Source organism: Geospiza fortis, unplaced genomic scaffold, assembly GCF_000277835.1.
Source record: "Geospiza fortis unplaced genomic scaffold, GeoFor_1.0 scaffold132, whole genome shotgun sequence".
NCBI lineage: Eukaryota > Metazoa > Chordata > Aves > Passeriformes > Thraupidae > Geospiza > Geospiza fortis.
Window position 1 is genome coordinate 1,205,690 of NW_005054446.1, and position 17,289 is coordinate 1,222,978.

Here is a 17,289-nt window from a genome sequence, read left to right on the forward strand (position 1 = left end):
ATAAATCAATTTACATGGAGAGTGACTCAAATTTGGTTGACATTAATAGGCTTATGCTATTTGTAAGAGCACCTGGGTGGTGTGAGGAAGCAGGGCAAAGATGAAAGATGACCAAACCTTATGAACTCTGACTTATGAGCAATAAAACATGCTAACTAAAAATGAGAAAGTTATTTTTGTCTGAATCTAGGATAACATCAGCAGATAAACTACAAATAATGTACAGTAAGTAAGGGAAAAAAAAAGAGCAAAAGGAACAGGGTAAACCAGAACAAAGGGGAGATTAGTTAAAAGGCTAAGAGCAAAACTCAAAATTTGTACTTCTTCCTCATCACAAGAGATTTAAGTTTGAAAGTCCTCTGAGAAATGCAACACTGTTATTTTTCCAGAGACAATTCAGGGGATACTGTGGATTAGCAAGACAGAACTCTGGAGCATCATTTGTAGGCTTGGCCCCATTTGGAATCATGCCAAAAATAGTTCTTTTCCTGTGACAGTTATTATGTAACAGCACACAGGCTACTGCATAATAGAAGTGACTTTTTCAATTGCCACTCCAAAACAAACATTTCAGAAAGTTTCCAAAGCACAGATAAACACTAAAATAGGAGAATTAGAATAGCACCTATGAGATCAGAAGATTGAAAAGGTCTGTCTTGCCTCAGTGAATGAAAGAAAACTTACATTACAATTAAAACCAGGGGTATGGATGCCACAACAAAGGTCAGACAAAATTTTCTTGCAGTGAAGCAAGAGGAACTGCCCAAGGAACAAATTAACACAGATCCCACTTCTAGCCCTGGGTTAAATAAACAAATTAAACAAGTCACTAAACAAAGTGGCTTGCTAAAGTAATAACACAATTTCTTTTATCCCAGTTCAGATGACTGCAGATACAGAGACAGGCTGGATTTGGGCCATCACCTGAGCTCTGCCACAGGCACAACACCATCAAGAGCTTCACAGGGGCCACTGAGGCATTTCCAGCTCTGCTCAAGAGTGGGAGGTTCCACACAGCCAACAGTGTGCTGGTGTTTTCTACTTACTTTATACACAAAGATCATAATACTTCTGTACATTGTAAAACTGGGCTGTGCAATGTTATACCACACCTGATTCCGACTGGCCGTAGCCAAAGAAACTCAACAGCTTCAGAAGAAGTTTCTCCTCAATTTGAACTGTGAACTTTCGGGCAGTGATCATCAGATGCTACAGAGATAAACAAGTCTCAGTTTACAGCATTAACACCAGATATATAACCCATGTAAGCTATTAAAAAGGACTCTATTTCAATGGAATATTTTCACTTTCATGGATTTATAGCAAGACTCCCATCTTCAAAATGTCTTTGGTAGCTTTCTTCGCTTCAAGTTATCTACAACTAGTGATAATTATTTCAACTAGTGATGATTATTTCAAATAGTGATGATTATTTCAATTTTCTGGAAGGCCTTGTATTTAATTACCTAATCCTAACACTTCAAAATCTTAGCTGCATTTCCAGCACTAAAATCAGCTGCTTTTCAGAACAGAGTCAAAATACATGGGTGAAGATTCCAAGTGAGAAAGTAAGTCTTGACAACCAACTCAGTTTTGCCATCACAGTACATTTATCCACAGTTGGTGGATAAATTTACAACCAACGTTCCCAAATGACTGCAGTGCACAGAACCAGGTTTATGAAGCAAGATAACAGCTTACCACAGAGAATTTATAACCTTGTATTCAACTCCTGAAGAATAAAACACAGATATTCTGGTTCACTGTGCTACAGTTCTCAGGAGAGAATAACTGCCTTGAAAAGTAAGGTCAGAGACATGGACAGACTGGGGTCTGGAGTGAATTGTCACATTTTTAAATGTAATTATTACCCTGTTCATCACTGTTCTATAGCTTTAAACACTGTGAACATGAAAAGATGGGCACTGTGTCCTTTAAGCTTCAGAACTGATTCAACAAAGTGTATTTCGCAAACCACTGAATTCAGATTACAAGTAAAAATTAAGAACAGGAAAGGTCATTTAAGTAATATCTATGTTACACAAACAGAACATTGTGGTTTACCTTGTATATATCAGTCAGTGCATTTTTACTGGGAAATTTCATGGCATTGACTTGCACAGCAGGAGCAGGGTCCAGGGGCCCATTCTCAATCCTCTTGGGTGTCAGAAAGAGCATAAAAGGCTGTGTGGTGCCAAGAAGTTGGTTGTCCACCTACACAATGGACAGAAAATGGCATTGAAACTGCAGTGATACTTAGGAATTAAAATCTCAGTCATTGCTCTAAACATTTTTCAAACCTATTATGACTCAAAAAAAACCTGAAGAAGACCCATGAATAAATTAATTTATTTCAAAATGGCAAATACCTGTATATCTTGCACACTGAGCTCTAGCACCTGACCAGTTGAGAGCTGAGTGTAGTGGACATTAATGTTGGTGAGGCTTGCAAACACAAGCTCTTCAGGGACTTTGTTGACCAAAGACAATCCTATTCCACCTTCCAGTTTCACAAGCACCTGAGAAAAGAAGGGGAAAAAACCCACCACTAACAAACCAGCACTGAATAAACCTGTGATAACAAATACACATTTCTGCAAAGAAATTATTTTTTTAGTATCATCTCCAGATGATCCTGGAGCTCTTTAACAATTACCAGCTCTTTAACAATTAGTCTTAGACTCAAGAAGGTTAAGACATATTAACCCAAGAACAAGAAGCTGTAGCAGGAAAACCTAAAGTTCATAACACGAGGTCATCATTAGGAGAGGTAACTGACCATCATCCCCCTCCTGAAATCTAGAAAGGAAAATTAAAATAAAAAAGACAAGTACTAGTTGTCATATCTTACTTCCAATTCCTGCTCTGTATCTGGATTTTTGAACTTGCGCAGATCTTGTTCTGAAACTGGCAGTTGTTCTCCTTCACTGAATGAACGATCACTTCTACGTTGGTTACAATCAGTGATCTGAAAATAAATAAATTACCACAATGATCCCTTTCATATATATAAATATAATGATAAATAAATTACTACAATGATCCCTTTCATATATATAAATAAGTGAGGCTTCCCCTATATAATAATAACTACGTTGCCCTACCTTAGTAAATTATCTTTTTAAAAAATTAAGGACAAGGAAACTTTTGTACTAACTACTTCTGGTTTATGATATTCCCATCCCCTTCATGTCATTATAAAGGCAGCTTTTCATAAGGATTTAAAGATTTAATACAGAAAAAGAGTATTTCCAGTATAAGCAAAGAATGTAACTAGATTCTAGTTAATGAAGGACTGTCACCTGCAGAACTCTAGTTGGCCCATCTGGGATGACTCTCACAGCCAGCACTCCTGAGCCAGGTCTCATCTTTTGGTTTGTGAACTGCTGTTCAGGTGGAACTGGCCCCAAAAGCTCAAGTGAGTTATCAGGACCTAGAACAACTTCAGCTCCATCGTGAAGACCCTTTATTCCTCCCTTTGCCTGGAGAAAGAAAAAAAAGGAAGGAAAGAAAATTAAGTAATTAAGCAATAGGTAAACATTTCAGATAACTATTTACATATATTAATTTAAAATGGTATTTTACTTTCCTCTCCTTATTCTTCAGAACTAAAAGAAGATCAGTCCAGCAGTATTTTACTTGCTATTACTAAAGTTTCTACTAACTCATGTTTAATTAGTTGGCAGATAAAAGGAGCAGCCAAGATCAATAATTAAGTAATTGATAATTAAGTGGGAATTAAGTATTCCCACTGCACCTTTAAAACTGAAGCTATCACATCATCAAGGGACATTGGAAAGTTCTTCCTGAAAAGCCTTCCAAAATGATAGGAAGCTTTTTAAAAGATGAACTCTGGACCTGTGCATGAGAATGTAAATCCTTACTGAGTCAATCCTTATTTATTGCTGTCTAAAGACAGCAATACAGAGATTTTTGGTTGCTTCAAGAAGTAACTTACTACACTGCAGTAAATGATCGATGCAATATCATGGTACTAACTAAAATACTTTTCTAATTTCTAATTAATAGTGTACAAGATCTTTAACTATTTGAAATTAATAAGAACATTCAAATATAAACTTAAAACATAAGGTGCTTGCACAAGTTTGTTTTGCTCTGTATCCTGAACTTGTCTCATAGCTTTTAGTTCACTTCAATACTAATCCCAAACGATTCTGTCATCTACATCAGCAGCAAACAAAACAGGTTTGAGACATGATCAGTACTGACTTGGACGACAAGGCCAGGGATGCCACAGGTCAGCTTGCCATCCTGGAAGCTCCACGTCTGGGTGGTGCTGCGCCGCCGGTCCGGCCGTCTCAGCATCAGGGGCTCGTACCTGCAGGGGAAGCCTCAGTGCTCACAGGATGCTCCTCACAACTTTTACCCTGCACTTGTGTTAATGCTGAGCATTTATTTTGCCCCAGTTCATTTTCCTAATCTCTCTTCTGAAGTGCTCTGTCAAGAGTCACCTGCTAAAAAGGCATGAGCCACGCTTTTACAAGTATTTCCAAGTCACACAGGTGATTGTGAGACTGTCTAATAAAACCAGACAAAATCCAGCTCTTTCATATTCCTTCAGAACAATGTCTTTCCATATTCAGAGACTATCAGATTAAGTATGTTTTCAAAGACATTGTTAGAAACCCCCATCAGTTTCCTGAGGAACTGTATTCAATGTATGCATTTCAATGTTTGAACTGTATTCAATGTATGTATGTATTTCAATACCTGTTATTTGTCACAGCTGCTAGGCCTGCAATATCCAAAATCATACTGGAGTCCTCAGAGCGAGGGGAAGGTTTGTGGGGGTTGTGAGGAACTGAAGAACCTTCATGGCAAAGCATTCCTGAGTCTGTCATCCTCCAGAGCTGGGATCGCTTTCCTGGCTCCTGTTACAGAAAAATTCAACATTTAAATACAATACAGAGCAAATATTTTCATTCTGTTTTGCTATCAGAGGCTTTGAACTATAATTCTTGGAATGAATTGTTTATATTTAACTTCAGAGCCCTGAATTAGAATTAGGATCTAGACTGGATAAAGGCTTCTGATTGAACTCTGATGTTCAATGAATACACAACAGCAGCTAGATGAAGAGCTGCATTTAAAAGCTGTTTGTTCATCTCAGCAATATTTAAACACAGTTTCTATTTCTTAAGAGCTCCAGAAATAGATGACTTGGCTTACAATGCTCCCAAAAAGGAAGCATGTCCTACCTTGTAACTTCATGAGACTATCCAATGCACAAGTACCATATTCTGCTGTCTAGGAGGCATTTACAACCTTCCTTGCCACTTTAGTCCAGTTCCCATTTCTGTCACCTTTACCCCTATAAAAGTCTTATACAGAAGCATCACCACAACTCAAAATAAAATAACCTATCAGTTTGGAGTCTTTCTCTACCCTTTAGAAACTAGAACTTTTTTTTTTAATGTTGTCCTACTCTTAGCATTTGATTTTACTTCAGCACATAGCAACAGTATTGTTTAAAAAAAAAGTCAAATGTGTCCTGGTACCTTCTTTTTCAGCAAAACTCGTTGAGTCTTTGGAGAAACATCGAGGACAAGCTCTGCATTTGCAGCATCCTTATTTGAAGTAACTGGTCTTACACTTGGCTCCTGTAACCTGGAACCAAGAAAACAGCATCATGTTTGTTCAGCAGCTTCTTCTGTAGCACAAGTTAGATCTGCATCAATTTTCAGCTGGAAGTTTACACTTCCAATACAGCCCATCAGACTAACATTTATATTGGGAGTTTTTCCCCTCTTGTTAGGAACTACCAGGGCAGGCTGGTAACTTGAGTAAATTCTTAAAAGGGGCTTTGATTTCTCACTGGAACTAGAATTTCACAGGCAAAACAGATGAATTAAAAGACAGTTTCCTACCTCATTTTGAGGAAAGCAACAAAGCTCTGTATCAATCTCCCAGAGCTGTTTTCAGTAGCATATAAACTAGTGCAAGCCTAAACCTCACAGGCATGTTGTAAATAGGTGTGACTTGTGGTAAAGTGTCCTTTATACACCAAAAAACATTAAGTCCTCAGAGGGGGATCCCAAACATCCCAACTCTTCCAAGACCACATAGTGGGGTCACAGCAGATGCCAGAAGCTAAATCCTTCTCACTGTGTGACAGAATAACTGTCAAGCTGCACCTCTAAAGCAAAGGTACTATGTCCAAACGAGGTAAAACACACAAATTACTAACAACCAGACAGCTTCTGAATTTGGCATTTCTTCTGCTAGCTACAAGGTAGACAGAAGTTTAACTCCATGGGAAAAACTTTTTAATGGTAACCATAAAGAGAATAATAATTTGATATTAATTAATTAAAGCTTAATGTGAACGTTAGAAGTATTTCCATCAAAGATATCAAGAATTACCCTGAGAAAGTATATGTAGCAGCAATATAGATGAAGTTTTCATAGTAGAGCAGTTTGCTGTCTTGGAAGTCATTCATACAGCACATAACTTCTGAGGAGCCTGCTCCTTTCACTGTCAGGGTGATGAAGGGAGGCAGGATTGGCTCATCCCATGCATAATCCAGAGAGGTCATGGGCTTCACATCAGTGGACAGCCTGGGCTCCACCACCCCGTGCTGCTTAAACACAACTGGGACCTGTAACAGTCAGCAAAGAGGAGTTTGTTCATACAGGAATTGCTCATCAGACAGACTTTTTGCTATCATTTACTCACATACCAGGAGTTGATGACTAAAACATGCTCAGATCACTTCTTTCTCCCTACCCCCTATCATTTCCATATGCATATTCTTCCATTCAGGTCTCAAGTGAATAGAGTCTTAAAGAGATGATAAACATCATCTTTGCTTTTATCTGTCATCTGTGTGAAATGTGATGCAGGAGCATCTCAAACCCTGCTAATCTAAATTACAAGATTAGAACAGATTAAATTCCATGCCTCTCATTGGTAATATTTCTCTTCCTTGTAAGACTTTTAAAGCACTCATGAAAGCCACAATGTTACCACCATTATTTGAAAAAGATGATGTAGCTGTGTACTACCAACATTTACTAGAACTTCAGAAAACTGCAATTACTACAGACAAATAGACAGACTTTCATTTTATTTCATTACACAAGTTAGTCATCTCCCACTTCTAACAAATACAGAAGAATTACTTTTTTACTAAAAAAAGGAAAAATATGGGCTTTGGTTGTTTTACCTTGGAGAAATTGTCGATGCGGAAAGGCGGCGGTAACTGGTCGGTGTCACTGAATGCAACGCGATACGTGGCTCCTTGGAGGGTGATTTCTACCCTTAAAAAGTAACATTTTCCCAGGGTATCCCTGAAGAAGATCACAGTACAAGACATGTCAACTTCTCATCTGCATTATCCGCAGTGTTAAACAGCTGCTTCTATCAAAACACAGCAGCTGCAGAGGATTTACAGGTCACAGCTACCTCATATTAATGTGGAACGAATTGTTCTTGTTGACCTCAAAGCCCCCAGACCAGATGCAGTTTGGGACTTCCATCAGCCTCACACACAACAGCTGATCATAATCATTCCGTGGCCAGTGGAACACAACACTGGAACCAGGGAGGGTGGAGATGTAGCCATCAGGATTGGATGCTCCCTAGGACCAGAAATTGGGAAAAAATTGGTAAATAATCCCAGCACTGAAAAATCCAGAACAAATTCCAATCACTCTGTGATTAGTATACTATAAATATTTTCTTAGACAATCAAAAAAGATGTCATTAAAATTCAATATCTTCTTTAGTTTACTATTACACATTTCTAGATTAATATTCTTAGAGTGTTAGCTGAAATTTCTCATTGATATGCCTAGGCACTCTGACCTTGAGATGTTAATCTGAACACAAACATTCATCTCTGCCTTGTCACTGTTTTAGCTTGTGTTTTATGATCACATGTCTTAAATGGGTGGATATCCATCACTTTGCTGCCATTGGCCTGTGTTGATTTATAGATGACATCTCAAAGCAATAGTTGTTTTGAACCGTTCAATGCTTCATAAAATAAAGCAAGAAATTTCATAGTACTCCTGTGCTCTGGTAATAACTACAGCTACTCAATATTTCCTCTAAAATACAAACACCTCTAAAATACAAACACAGCCATTCTTCTGTCAGGTCTGTCTTCTCATTATTCCACTGCTATTGGGATAATGAGAAAGATCCTCATAACCAGCCAACAATACTTTCAGAACAATGTCTGCTCTTCTTGGTGGGCAGATGCTGTGACTAAGTGCAGTCTTGGGGTGACTTTATGATGTTCATATCCCCATTTGTCTGCTTAGCCCAGAAATAAGTTTTGCACCCTTAAAGACTGGTTCTGAGACCAAAGTGGGGGGAAGAAGAAGCAGGCAGTTTGTTTTCAGACACTGCACTCACTCTTCCACATTCCTTCTCCTGGACCGTGTTGTCTGCAGCATGGACAGACAGTGGGACAGAGCACTCCTTTGCTTTTAGCTAGCTGAGGCAGAGAAGTTCCCTGGATTGTGGTTTTTCTTTTTCTTTGGAGCTGTTTAAACCTGCTCTGGACTGAACACGCAGAAGAGCACTGGCAGCTCTCACCTACAGCCCACCAGGCTGGGCCTGGGCTGAGACATTTTTTCCAGTGCCAGAGGGACTGATAGGAGACTGATAAGAGACTGAGTGAGCCAAGCCACAGCCCATGGAGGGGCTTTCTGAGTTTATCATCTCTTTTGGAGCAGCAAGAGGTTTAATTGCTTAGTATTGTTAATTTTTTGTGCTGGTGAATGCTTTGCCTATTAAATAAAATGGTTTTTTTCCACTTTTCTCCAAGGAAGTATTTTCCCCAAACCAGGTGAGGGATGAGCCACCCGAATCTGCTTTCTAGAGGAACCCCTTTGGAGGTTCTCACCCAAATCTGCCCTGAACCAGGAGAGTACTGTACTAAAAAGTCACAACCAGGAAGCTCCTTACCTGACCTCTGGCAAATTCCCGCTGAACAAAGGCCAGTTTGTAACTTGATTTATTATCCAACAGGTACCGGGGAGCAAAGGTGACCATGCAGGTGTCAATGTAACGGCCTCTGCCTTTTTTAACATCAATACCTAGTCATAAAAACAAGGTGGAAATATAGCTTTTATTTACCAAAGGAAAAGACAGTCCCACAGTATATTTCAGAGAACGTAAGTTCTTTCTTGTGTTCCTGAGATGAAGCCTTTGTGCCATACAACTGCCTTCACTGGAACATTATTTTATTTTAAACAGTTAATGGAACCTTATGCCATCTGTTACCCTCTATTTCTCAAGTACAACTTAGATACTGAAGACAACTGAAGATAAAAAACCCAAAAACAATTCCCAATCACAAATTTACCAATGCAAGTAATTATTTCACTTTTAAACATATGAAAAATTCCTTGAAAATCACTGTGGAGTAACTTCCAGACTCTCATTTAATTCAAAACTAAAACCTGCTTGTACTTTATGTACACCAGGAGCACAAGGAATCCAGAAGCTGCACTCCTGCACATCAGCCTATGCAGGCACCACCAAGCAAAACTCAGAGAAGCAGCACATGGATGAACAGTTACAATGCACAGACACACAAAATAATCAAAGTAATGTCATGGGATTTAGAATTAACATGCAAAGGGAATAAAAACACAGAAGCAGACAGAACAGTTTGCCAATGTAGTTATTAACACTCAGTGATGAAATGTAAAATTAAAAATAACTGAAAGCTGATAAGATATAAAAATACTTAGAACACTATCTTTTGTTTAATGGTTTTCTCTGGACCCTCAAAAGCCTTTAAGAAGATACATTTCCCTGCTGCAATTGTTCTGTTTCTTGTGTCACTGCCATTGTATCTCACCAAGAGCTCCACAGGGTTTTCCAGTGTTCCCATCACCACCTACCAATGTTATAGATGAGGCCTGGCCTGTTTCCATGCTGGATCACCTTGAGGGCTCTGACACCACTGCCACCATCCAGGGAGAAACCCTGGCACCAGCCAGGCATGCCATCAGGATGGATTCCTTTTCCAACCCGCATTGTACAACTGAGGGTAAGAAGAAAACACAAAGGTTTAGCCATTTAAATGAAGGATCAGGTAGCAACACAATGTTGGTGATCAAACACATGCCCAGATGGAAAAAGAACATCTGTGTCTGGATGCAGAAGCATTTGAAGCCATGATAAATCTCTTACTGAGTGACTCATTCTGCATTTCTGCCATTAGCCCTTTCAACACATTGGTAAGGAGTCAATGGCCATGTCCTGTAAAAAGCTTGGCAATTTCCAGACTGAATAATCACAATAGCATCTGTGTGTCTTTTATCTTTGAAATAAAAAAAAAATTAAAATTTGGAATGAATTGAGACACAACAGAATCGGACAATGAAGGAACTTTCAGTAGGAAATGTCTAAGTATGCTCAGTATGCTCAACACAGTATTAAAAAACTTAATCATTTCACAGGTCATCTTAATACTTTCAGCATTGTAAACTTCCTCCTGATTGCCCTTCTTACTTACAAGTTTGGCTGTTCTTTATCAGCATAACAGAACAGCAGTGGGCTGAGGCTTCTAGCAAGCTCATGCTCCTCAAACTGACCAGCTGCATCTGTTTTTGCATTATCTTGTCTGAAGATAAGTGGCAATCCTTTAAGTGAACACAGAAGAAAAGAGTGTTAAACTACACATCACCTTTGCACAAATTAAAATGAGAACTGCAAAAATTTCAAATTAAGATATTTTTGTTGTAGTATTTTGGCCATTACTGTCCATGAATTCTCCTTCAAGTTCTTCTAAGTCTTCTTAAAACAGCTGTTCACAGCTGCAGGTCATGAGATTGGTCTGTGCAGACCTGAAAGTGCCAGTGGAAGTTCAAACAGACTCACTGCAATTCACACCTTGGCCTTCTCAAGGCATTTCAGTCTTTGAAAATCACAAATTTTAACAGTGATCTAATCTATATTGATTTATTGAGAGGCACAACAGCTCATGTTTGAAAATCTGTAATACAGCAACTAAATGTCTAAGTTATCTGCTGTAACACGCATCACAGTAGCTGCTGGCACTAATAAAAATATAAATTCTTGCAACCTTTATTCCTCTTAGGTAGCATTTATTTGACTAGAAAGCAAATCAAAATACTTCAGGAAATAGTTATTTCCCACTTGATGATTACAAGAGAACATTCCTGTTTTGTTGATTAACCAATAAGGAGCTGAAATTAGTATTTGAAGCCATGATAAATCTCTTTCTGATAAATGATATAATGACAATATAATGATAAATAATTATAGTGATATAAATTATATATAAATATAAGTAAGAAATAAATAAAAATAAATAATATATAAATAAATAATGATAATATACTGATAAATACATTATAAATCTCTATTTATATTTATATTGAAAATATAAATTCTTACAATCTTTATTTCTCTTAAGTAGCATTTAAAAGTTTTATTTGGCTCGAAAGCAAATCAAAGTACTACAGAAAATATACAATATATAAAATAGAATATATATTCTATATATATAATAGAAATATGGAATATATAGAATTTGTAACTATATATATATATATATATCCACCGTTATTTCCCACTTGATGATTACAAAGGAACTTGCCTGTTTTGTTGATTAACCAATATGGAGCTGAAATTAGTATTTGAAGCCATGATAAATCTCTTACTGATAAATTATATGAGAATATAATGATAAATAATGATAGTGATATAAATAATAAATAAATAGATATAAATTAATAAATAATATATAACATAGAAATAATGATAATGATAGTATAATGATAAATACATGAGAAATCTCTATTTATATTTATATTGAAAATATAAATTCTTACGAGCTTTATTCCTCTTAAGTAACATTTAAACATTTTATCTGGCTAGAAAGCAAATCAAAATCCTGCAGGAAATCCTTATTTCCCACGTGATGATTCCAAGAGAACGTGCCTGTTTTGTTGATTAGCCAGTAAGGGGCTGAAATGAGGATTTTCAGGGAGCCCTCGGCACGGCACACGATGCGGATGGTCAGGTTGAGCAGGCGCTTGTTGGCATCGTACAGCCGCATCCTCACCATGTAGTTCTGGGTCCCTGGAGGAATCAGCAGCTCTTTGCAAATTGGGAAATTCTCCAGCAATACCCCTGTAAACAAAACAAAGCACAGCAAAATAAAATATCACCCACACAAACAGGAGTTTTGATAAGAACTTAAGTTGGTGTTTCACATAACTTGATCTCCCTAAATATTAAAGAGAGCTCACCCTGATCAATTTTTATATCTGCCCAGTATAGTAAACTCTGATCCTATTAAGATATTCCTCAATTTAAGTCACAAACAGTAAAACTAGTTCTGTAAGGGACCCTGCTTAGGGCTAATTATTGCTTTAGGCATTACAGGTCTAGCCTGTGTTGAGTAACTCCACATACACTCTCAACAATTATTTCTGTTAAAAAGAAAAAAGAAAACCACCCACAATATTAGGAGCTTATTTGATTTATTCCCCTCTTTACCACTGTTTTCTCCAGTTTCCACTCTCAGGAAAACAAGAACTGAACAAGGAACATTTTAAGTGACAGCTTAGAGGAGCACAAACCAGGAGTGACCAACCAGGTGGAATGACGGCAATACTGGGTTGGTTTTTTTTCCAATGTGTTCACTTCATTAAAAATAAGATGCTCTGCAACCCAGTGAAATAATCATTTAAATGCTTTCTATTTTTCCATTCTGTGCCACAGTTCCTTGCAGAACAAGTCTCCTGGTGGTACAGAGAGGAGCAGCAATGGTCCCTGAGCAGGAGCCTTACCCAGCTCGATGTTCTGGGCTGTGTAATGCAACCCAATAAAATCATCATTTAAATGCTTTCTATTTTTCCATTCTGTGCCATATTTCCTTGCAGAACAAGTCTCCTGGTGGTACAGAGAGGAGCAGCAATGGTCCCTGAGCAGGAGCCTTACCCAGCTCGATGTTCTGGGCTGTGTCAGCTGTGTGCAAGGCAGCCTCTTTGCCAGGCTTCAGTGTCCCACTGATGGGCAAACCCTTCACGTAGAACTCCAGCTCACAAGGCAGCAGATTGCAGATCACCACCGTTGGCAGGAGATAAATGGTATGCCCAGGCTGCCTGAAAATTTGCTTAGCACTGTCAGAGAATATGCTGGAAGGCATGTAGTCTGGGTAATTTTCTTTCTTTATAGCCACACAAAACCTGGGAATGCAGACAGGTGTGAGAAGTCAATGAATTTGACAGAACAATTAAACTCCATCTTTCTGTATTGCATTAAGTCCTCAAAGATGCTCTAATTTCAGGATGAATAAGAAAAACAGCATTTAGAGTTGTTCTCCACATAATCACTTTGTAGATTATTATAAGGTATTTTGGATTTATGTCTGACATTAAGACAACATGAGTTTTCTGATTTTAATCAAAGACTAAAGTTAGTTCCCCAAAAACTGGTCTGTTCAGAGACCTAACAGAAAATGACTATTAGAGATTACCACCTTTAAAACCAACTTTCATAAACTGCAGAAGCATGCTCTTAACTGCTACTAAAAAGAGATTTTTAACCATTAAAGTAAATTACAATCATGTTCTTAAACATAAATGCTAAATGTCTCCTTCTTCCCAGTAGATATATCCTTGTTCTAACCACTTGACATCTCAGTTTTTCATTAGTTAAGGTGAAAAACTGAGTTGGTAAACCTTGATTTTAAATAATTTATTTTGCTCCCTGTGATACCAGCATATTAGGAAATGAACTATGAAACTGACACACAGCAATAACTATATAGTGGGCAAAGGTCATTTCCTGACACAATTTCCATAATCCCTATCCTAGTATTTCCTAAATTCAGAGCAGACCTAAATCAATGGTATCAGAAAACTACAAAATTCCATTAAGTCCTCACTATGCAGAGACATTTTTGGCCTCAGAACTGAGCAGGGGACATTGAGGACAAAGAATGAATATTTGTGAACACTCTTTTGGAAAACCACTCATTATCCTAAGTGAGACTGAGCAGTCAGTTTAATGCAAGTTCACATTGTATTTTCTGAATTTTCTTTTTTACAGTAAATATTCATAGTGTGCTTTGTATTGTCAGAGTTTAACAGGCACTGCCAGAGGAGCTTCAAGGAGCCCTGCAGAAACAGAGCAGCTACACTTCACTGCCTTCTCACTACTCAACAGACCCAATAAAACATCCCACTAAACTGCAGCAGCTTTCCTCTCTAAGCATTTCCTTTCCTGTTATTTACTTTCACAGGATTTATCAGAGCTTACAGAAGAAGAACACAGCTTTAAATACCGGAAAAATCTGCTGTTTTCAGACTCCATGGAATGACACTCTCTCTTGCTGCTGCACACCTCTGCTGCCTTCTGGACATTAGTCCAGTGAATAGGAGCCTTGGAGAAGAAGAATCCCATTCCTTTGGGCCTGGCTTGCAAACGCCAGGATGTGAGATGTAATGGAATAGCAAAGGAATCTCCTGGCATCACTGCTGGAAGGACTACAGGCTCTGCAACCAGAGAAGAAAACACACATATCAAAAGAGGCTCCTTTACCGAAAACCATAAAATTTTGAAGTAGTAAGTCTCAAAATTTTAAGGCAATACATTTAATTTTAATGTAAATCACTTCCTGATTTATGCATGTTTCAAAAACCAACCTGTTATTTTCAGCTCTATTAACAATCTGGCAGCAGACTAATTTCAGTGTGTAAATCTGAAACAGCCTGTAAAAACTTGCTAGTACTCAAATTCTTCAGTGAAAATGCTTGTTTAAAAAACCTAATTCTTCAAACCTTTTGGGTACATTACCAATGTATCATTAGATTTCTACACTAAACCTTTGCATGGTAACACCAAAGGTAAATGCTTTACCAATTAAATAAACACTTTTTTCCCACTTTTCTGCAAGGAAATATTTTCCTGAACCAACTGCTGCTAAAGAGATAACTTTGTTATATACATAAATAAGATTAAGTCTTTACAGAGTCTCAGCTTTCCCTGTTTATCTGAACAACAACTGAAAATCCTACTGGATTCTCTAGCCTCTTGCTGACTGCCTTCTTCTTAACATGACCCATATCCTGTCCAGGGAGGTCTATGCTGGTGTGAAGCATCACAGACAGTGGTGAATCTTCTTGGGAAGAAAGCTGGACTCCTCACAGTACATAAGGAATGCTATAGCAATATGAGTCACAGTGTGGTTATTAATTGTTGTGGTGTTGTGGGTCCCAGGATGAGGTGAGAGATGAGAATTGACTCCAAGTTCTCAGAAGGCTGATTATTATATTATATTATATCATATCAATATTATATCAATATTATATTGAATTGTATCATTATTATATTGTATTGTATTGCTATATTAATATTGTATTGTATTATATTATATGAAAATTATATACTAAAACTATACTAAAGAAAGAGAAAGGAGACATCAGAAGGCTAGCAAAGAATGAAAAATAAAAACTCGTGACAGACTCAGAGAGTCTGACACAGCTGGCTGTGATTGGACATTAACTAAAAACAATTCACACGCTGAATAAACAATTCTCCAAATCACATTCCGAACGAGCAAAACATGGAGAAGCTGAAGCTTCCCAGCTTCCCAGGAGAGGAAATCCTGGTGAAGGGATTTTTCAGAAAACATCCCAGGAGTGTCCAGCACTTACTGTCAGGGGCAGAGGGACTGTCCAGTCTCAGCTCCATTGGAATTTCCAGCTTGTTCTTCAGCATCAAGGCTGAGCGCACTGTTATCACCTTCCGGGCGCTCCCCTCCATGGTCACTTCAAACACCACACGAACTGGAGGCAATGAAGAAAACTGGAAGATATTTAAAAGCATTAAAAAGCTCAGGTAATGAATATATCTAGAAGAGGGACACCTCCATTATGAAGCACTAACTGCTGAGAAAAACTTGCCAACTGAGTGCAACCATGTGTGACTATCAGGTGTATAGTCTCATAATGGTGGTTTATGATCCTGTACCTCCTCCTCAAAGCACAGTAAAATTATGAAAAAGCAATTCCACCTACCACTAACTCCATTATCTTTCTCAAAATAATCCAAGTTCAAATAAGAGCAATATAGATCCTAAGAGAAGAACTTTATACATCTTCTCACTATTACGTTATTTAATAAATCCATGAAGTCTAAGCCTCATAAAATTACCAGTCACTCATCATTCCTATCTGTCAAAACTGAAAAATAAATTGGAGCTTTCTTAACATATTCATACTTTGTTCACTCATAGGTGCCCTTCTGCTGTGGTGTTTTACCTTCTACATCACACAAAGTCATTGCCACTTTGATCCTGAAAACAACATTTACTATGTGTTTATGTGCTAGAATTCATATACTGGAATTAAAGCCCATTCTTCAAACATTTATACTGGTGAAGAATGGTAAATCATAAATATTTGCTCTCATTTTGTTTGCTTAAATTTTCTTTCCTTTCTATTGAAAAGGTTCTAGAAGGGTGGGAAAGCCAGTTCACTTGTAGAGTTTCCCTACTCTTATTTAAGTAGCTCTCAAAAAAATGAAAATATATACTCACGTAGACTTGTGGATGTATTATATTTGTTCTACTTATTGGGCTTCCAAGCTGAGAGAAAAGTAAACAAGAAGGTTAAAGTAGTTCAACTTTTAAGATACTGCTTTCAGCTTTAACATAGAACTTTACTACAGGAGAATAAACTTTCATCACTTTGTGTTTCTGATCTTCAGTAAAACTTGGAATCGTGTCAGAACTAGATTAGCAAAGCCCGTTTGTAATACTGCTTTTCAAAAAAATGAAGCTTAAGGAGGGTTTGTTGTAAAGAAAAAGTCTACAGGAGATGTTGCTGAACAGGAATTCTCATTAATTTATCATAATCTCATAATTTGCATCCTTTTCCTTCAATATTCAAATTACAGAGAGATGATCCTTTTTATGCTTCAATATAAAAACATCAGAAAATTCAAGTAAGAGATCACTGGCTCTTGTCAGCAGTTTTAAATCAAATTTAATTCTGATTTATATCAAAAAGATCTCAATCTCCTATTTGTCCAGTGCAAAAGAACTTCCAGTAGCTAGGCTCAAAACATAGTCTTGAAATCCACAAAACCATTTTTATCACTGAGCCTCCCCCAAATGCCAGCCTGCTCATTATTACAACTGCATTTTCCCTTCATGACAAGTATATTTTGTCTACAGAGCCACATACTTAAAAACCAATCTCTAGGCTTACAGGAAATTGCCAGTGTTGTTTATTTTAAGCAAATTAAATACATAAAAAGCATTCCTG

The 17,289-nt window shown here is 37.6% G+C and overlaps 1 protein-coding gene across 1 annotated transcript in view; it reads right to left on the bottom strand.

Annotated features, from left to right (window-relative positions):
* Positions 1 to 17,289, bottom strand: part of VPS13D (vacuolar protein sorting 13 homolog D) — a 96,969-nt gene that overhangs the window by 40,584 nt on the left and 39,096 nt on the right. Inside the window, exons 43-61 of the mRNA XM_031062339.1 lie at positions 16,560 to 16,607; positions 15,676 to 15,826; positions 14,304 to 14,514; positions 12,956 to 13,203; positions 11,951 to 12,142; positions 10,500 to 10,626; positions 9,883 to 10,025; positions 8,939 to 9,069; positions 7,427 to 7,602; positions 7,188 to 7,311; positions 6,385 to 6,620; positions 5,520 to 5,628; positions 4,732 to 4,892; positions 4,231 to 4,339; positions 3,303 to 3,482; positions 2,852 to 2,968; positions 2,370 to 2,519; positions 2,065 to 2,214; positions 1,113 to 1,209 (exon numbers count right to left, since the gene is read on the bottom strand). Of these exons, the coding sequence (XP_030918199.1) occupies positions 1,113 to 1,209; positions 2,065 to 2,214; positions 2,370 to 2,519; positions 2,852 to 2,968; positions 3,303 to 3,482; positions 4,231 to 4,339; positions 4,732 to 4,892; positions 5,520 to 5,628; positions 6,385 to 6,620; positions 7,188 to 7,311; positions 7,427 to 7,602; positions 8,939 to 9,069; positions 9,883 to 10,025; positions 10,500 to 10,626; positions 11,951 to 12,142; positions 12,956 to 13,203; positions 14,304 to 14,514; positions 15,676 to 15,826; positions 16,560 to 16,607 (2,860 nt within the window). The remainder of the gene's footprint in view (positions 1 to 1,112; positions 1,210 to 2,064; positions 2,215 to 2,369; positions 2,520 to 2,851; positions 2,969 to 3,302; positions 3,483 to 4,230; positions 4,340 to 4,731; positions 4,893 to 5,519; positions 5,629 to 6,384; positions 6,621 to 7,187; positions 7,312 to 7,426; positions 7,603 to 8,938; positions 9,070 to 9,882; positions 10,026 to 10,499; positions 10,627 to 11,950; positions 12,143 to 12,955; positions 13,204 to 14,303; positions 14,515 to 15,675; positions 15,827 to 16,559; positions 16,608 to 17,289) is intronic.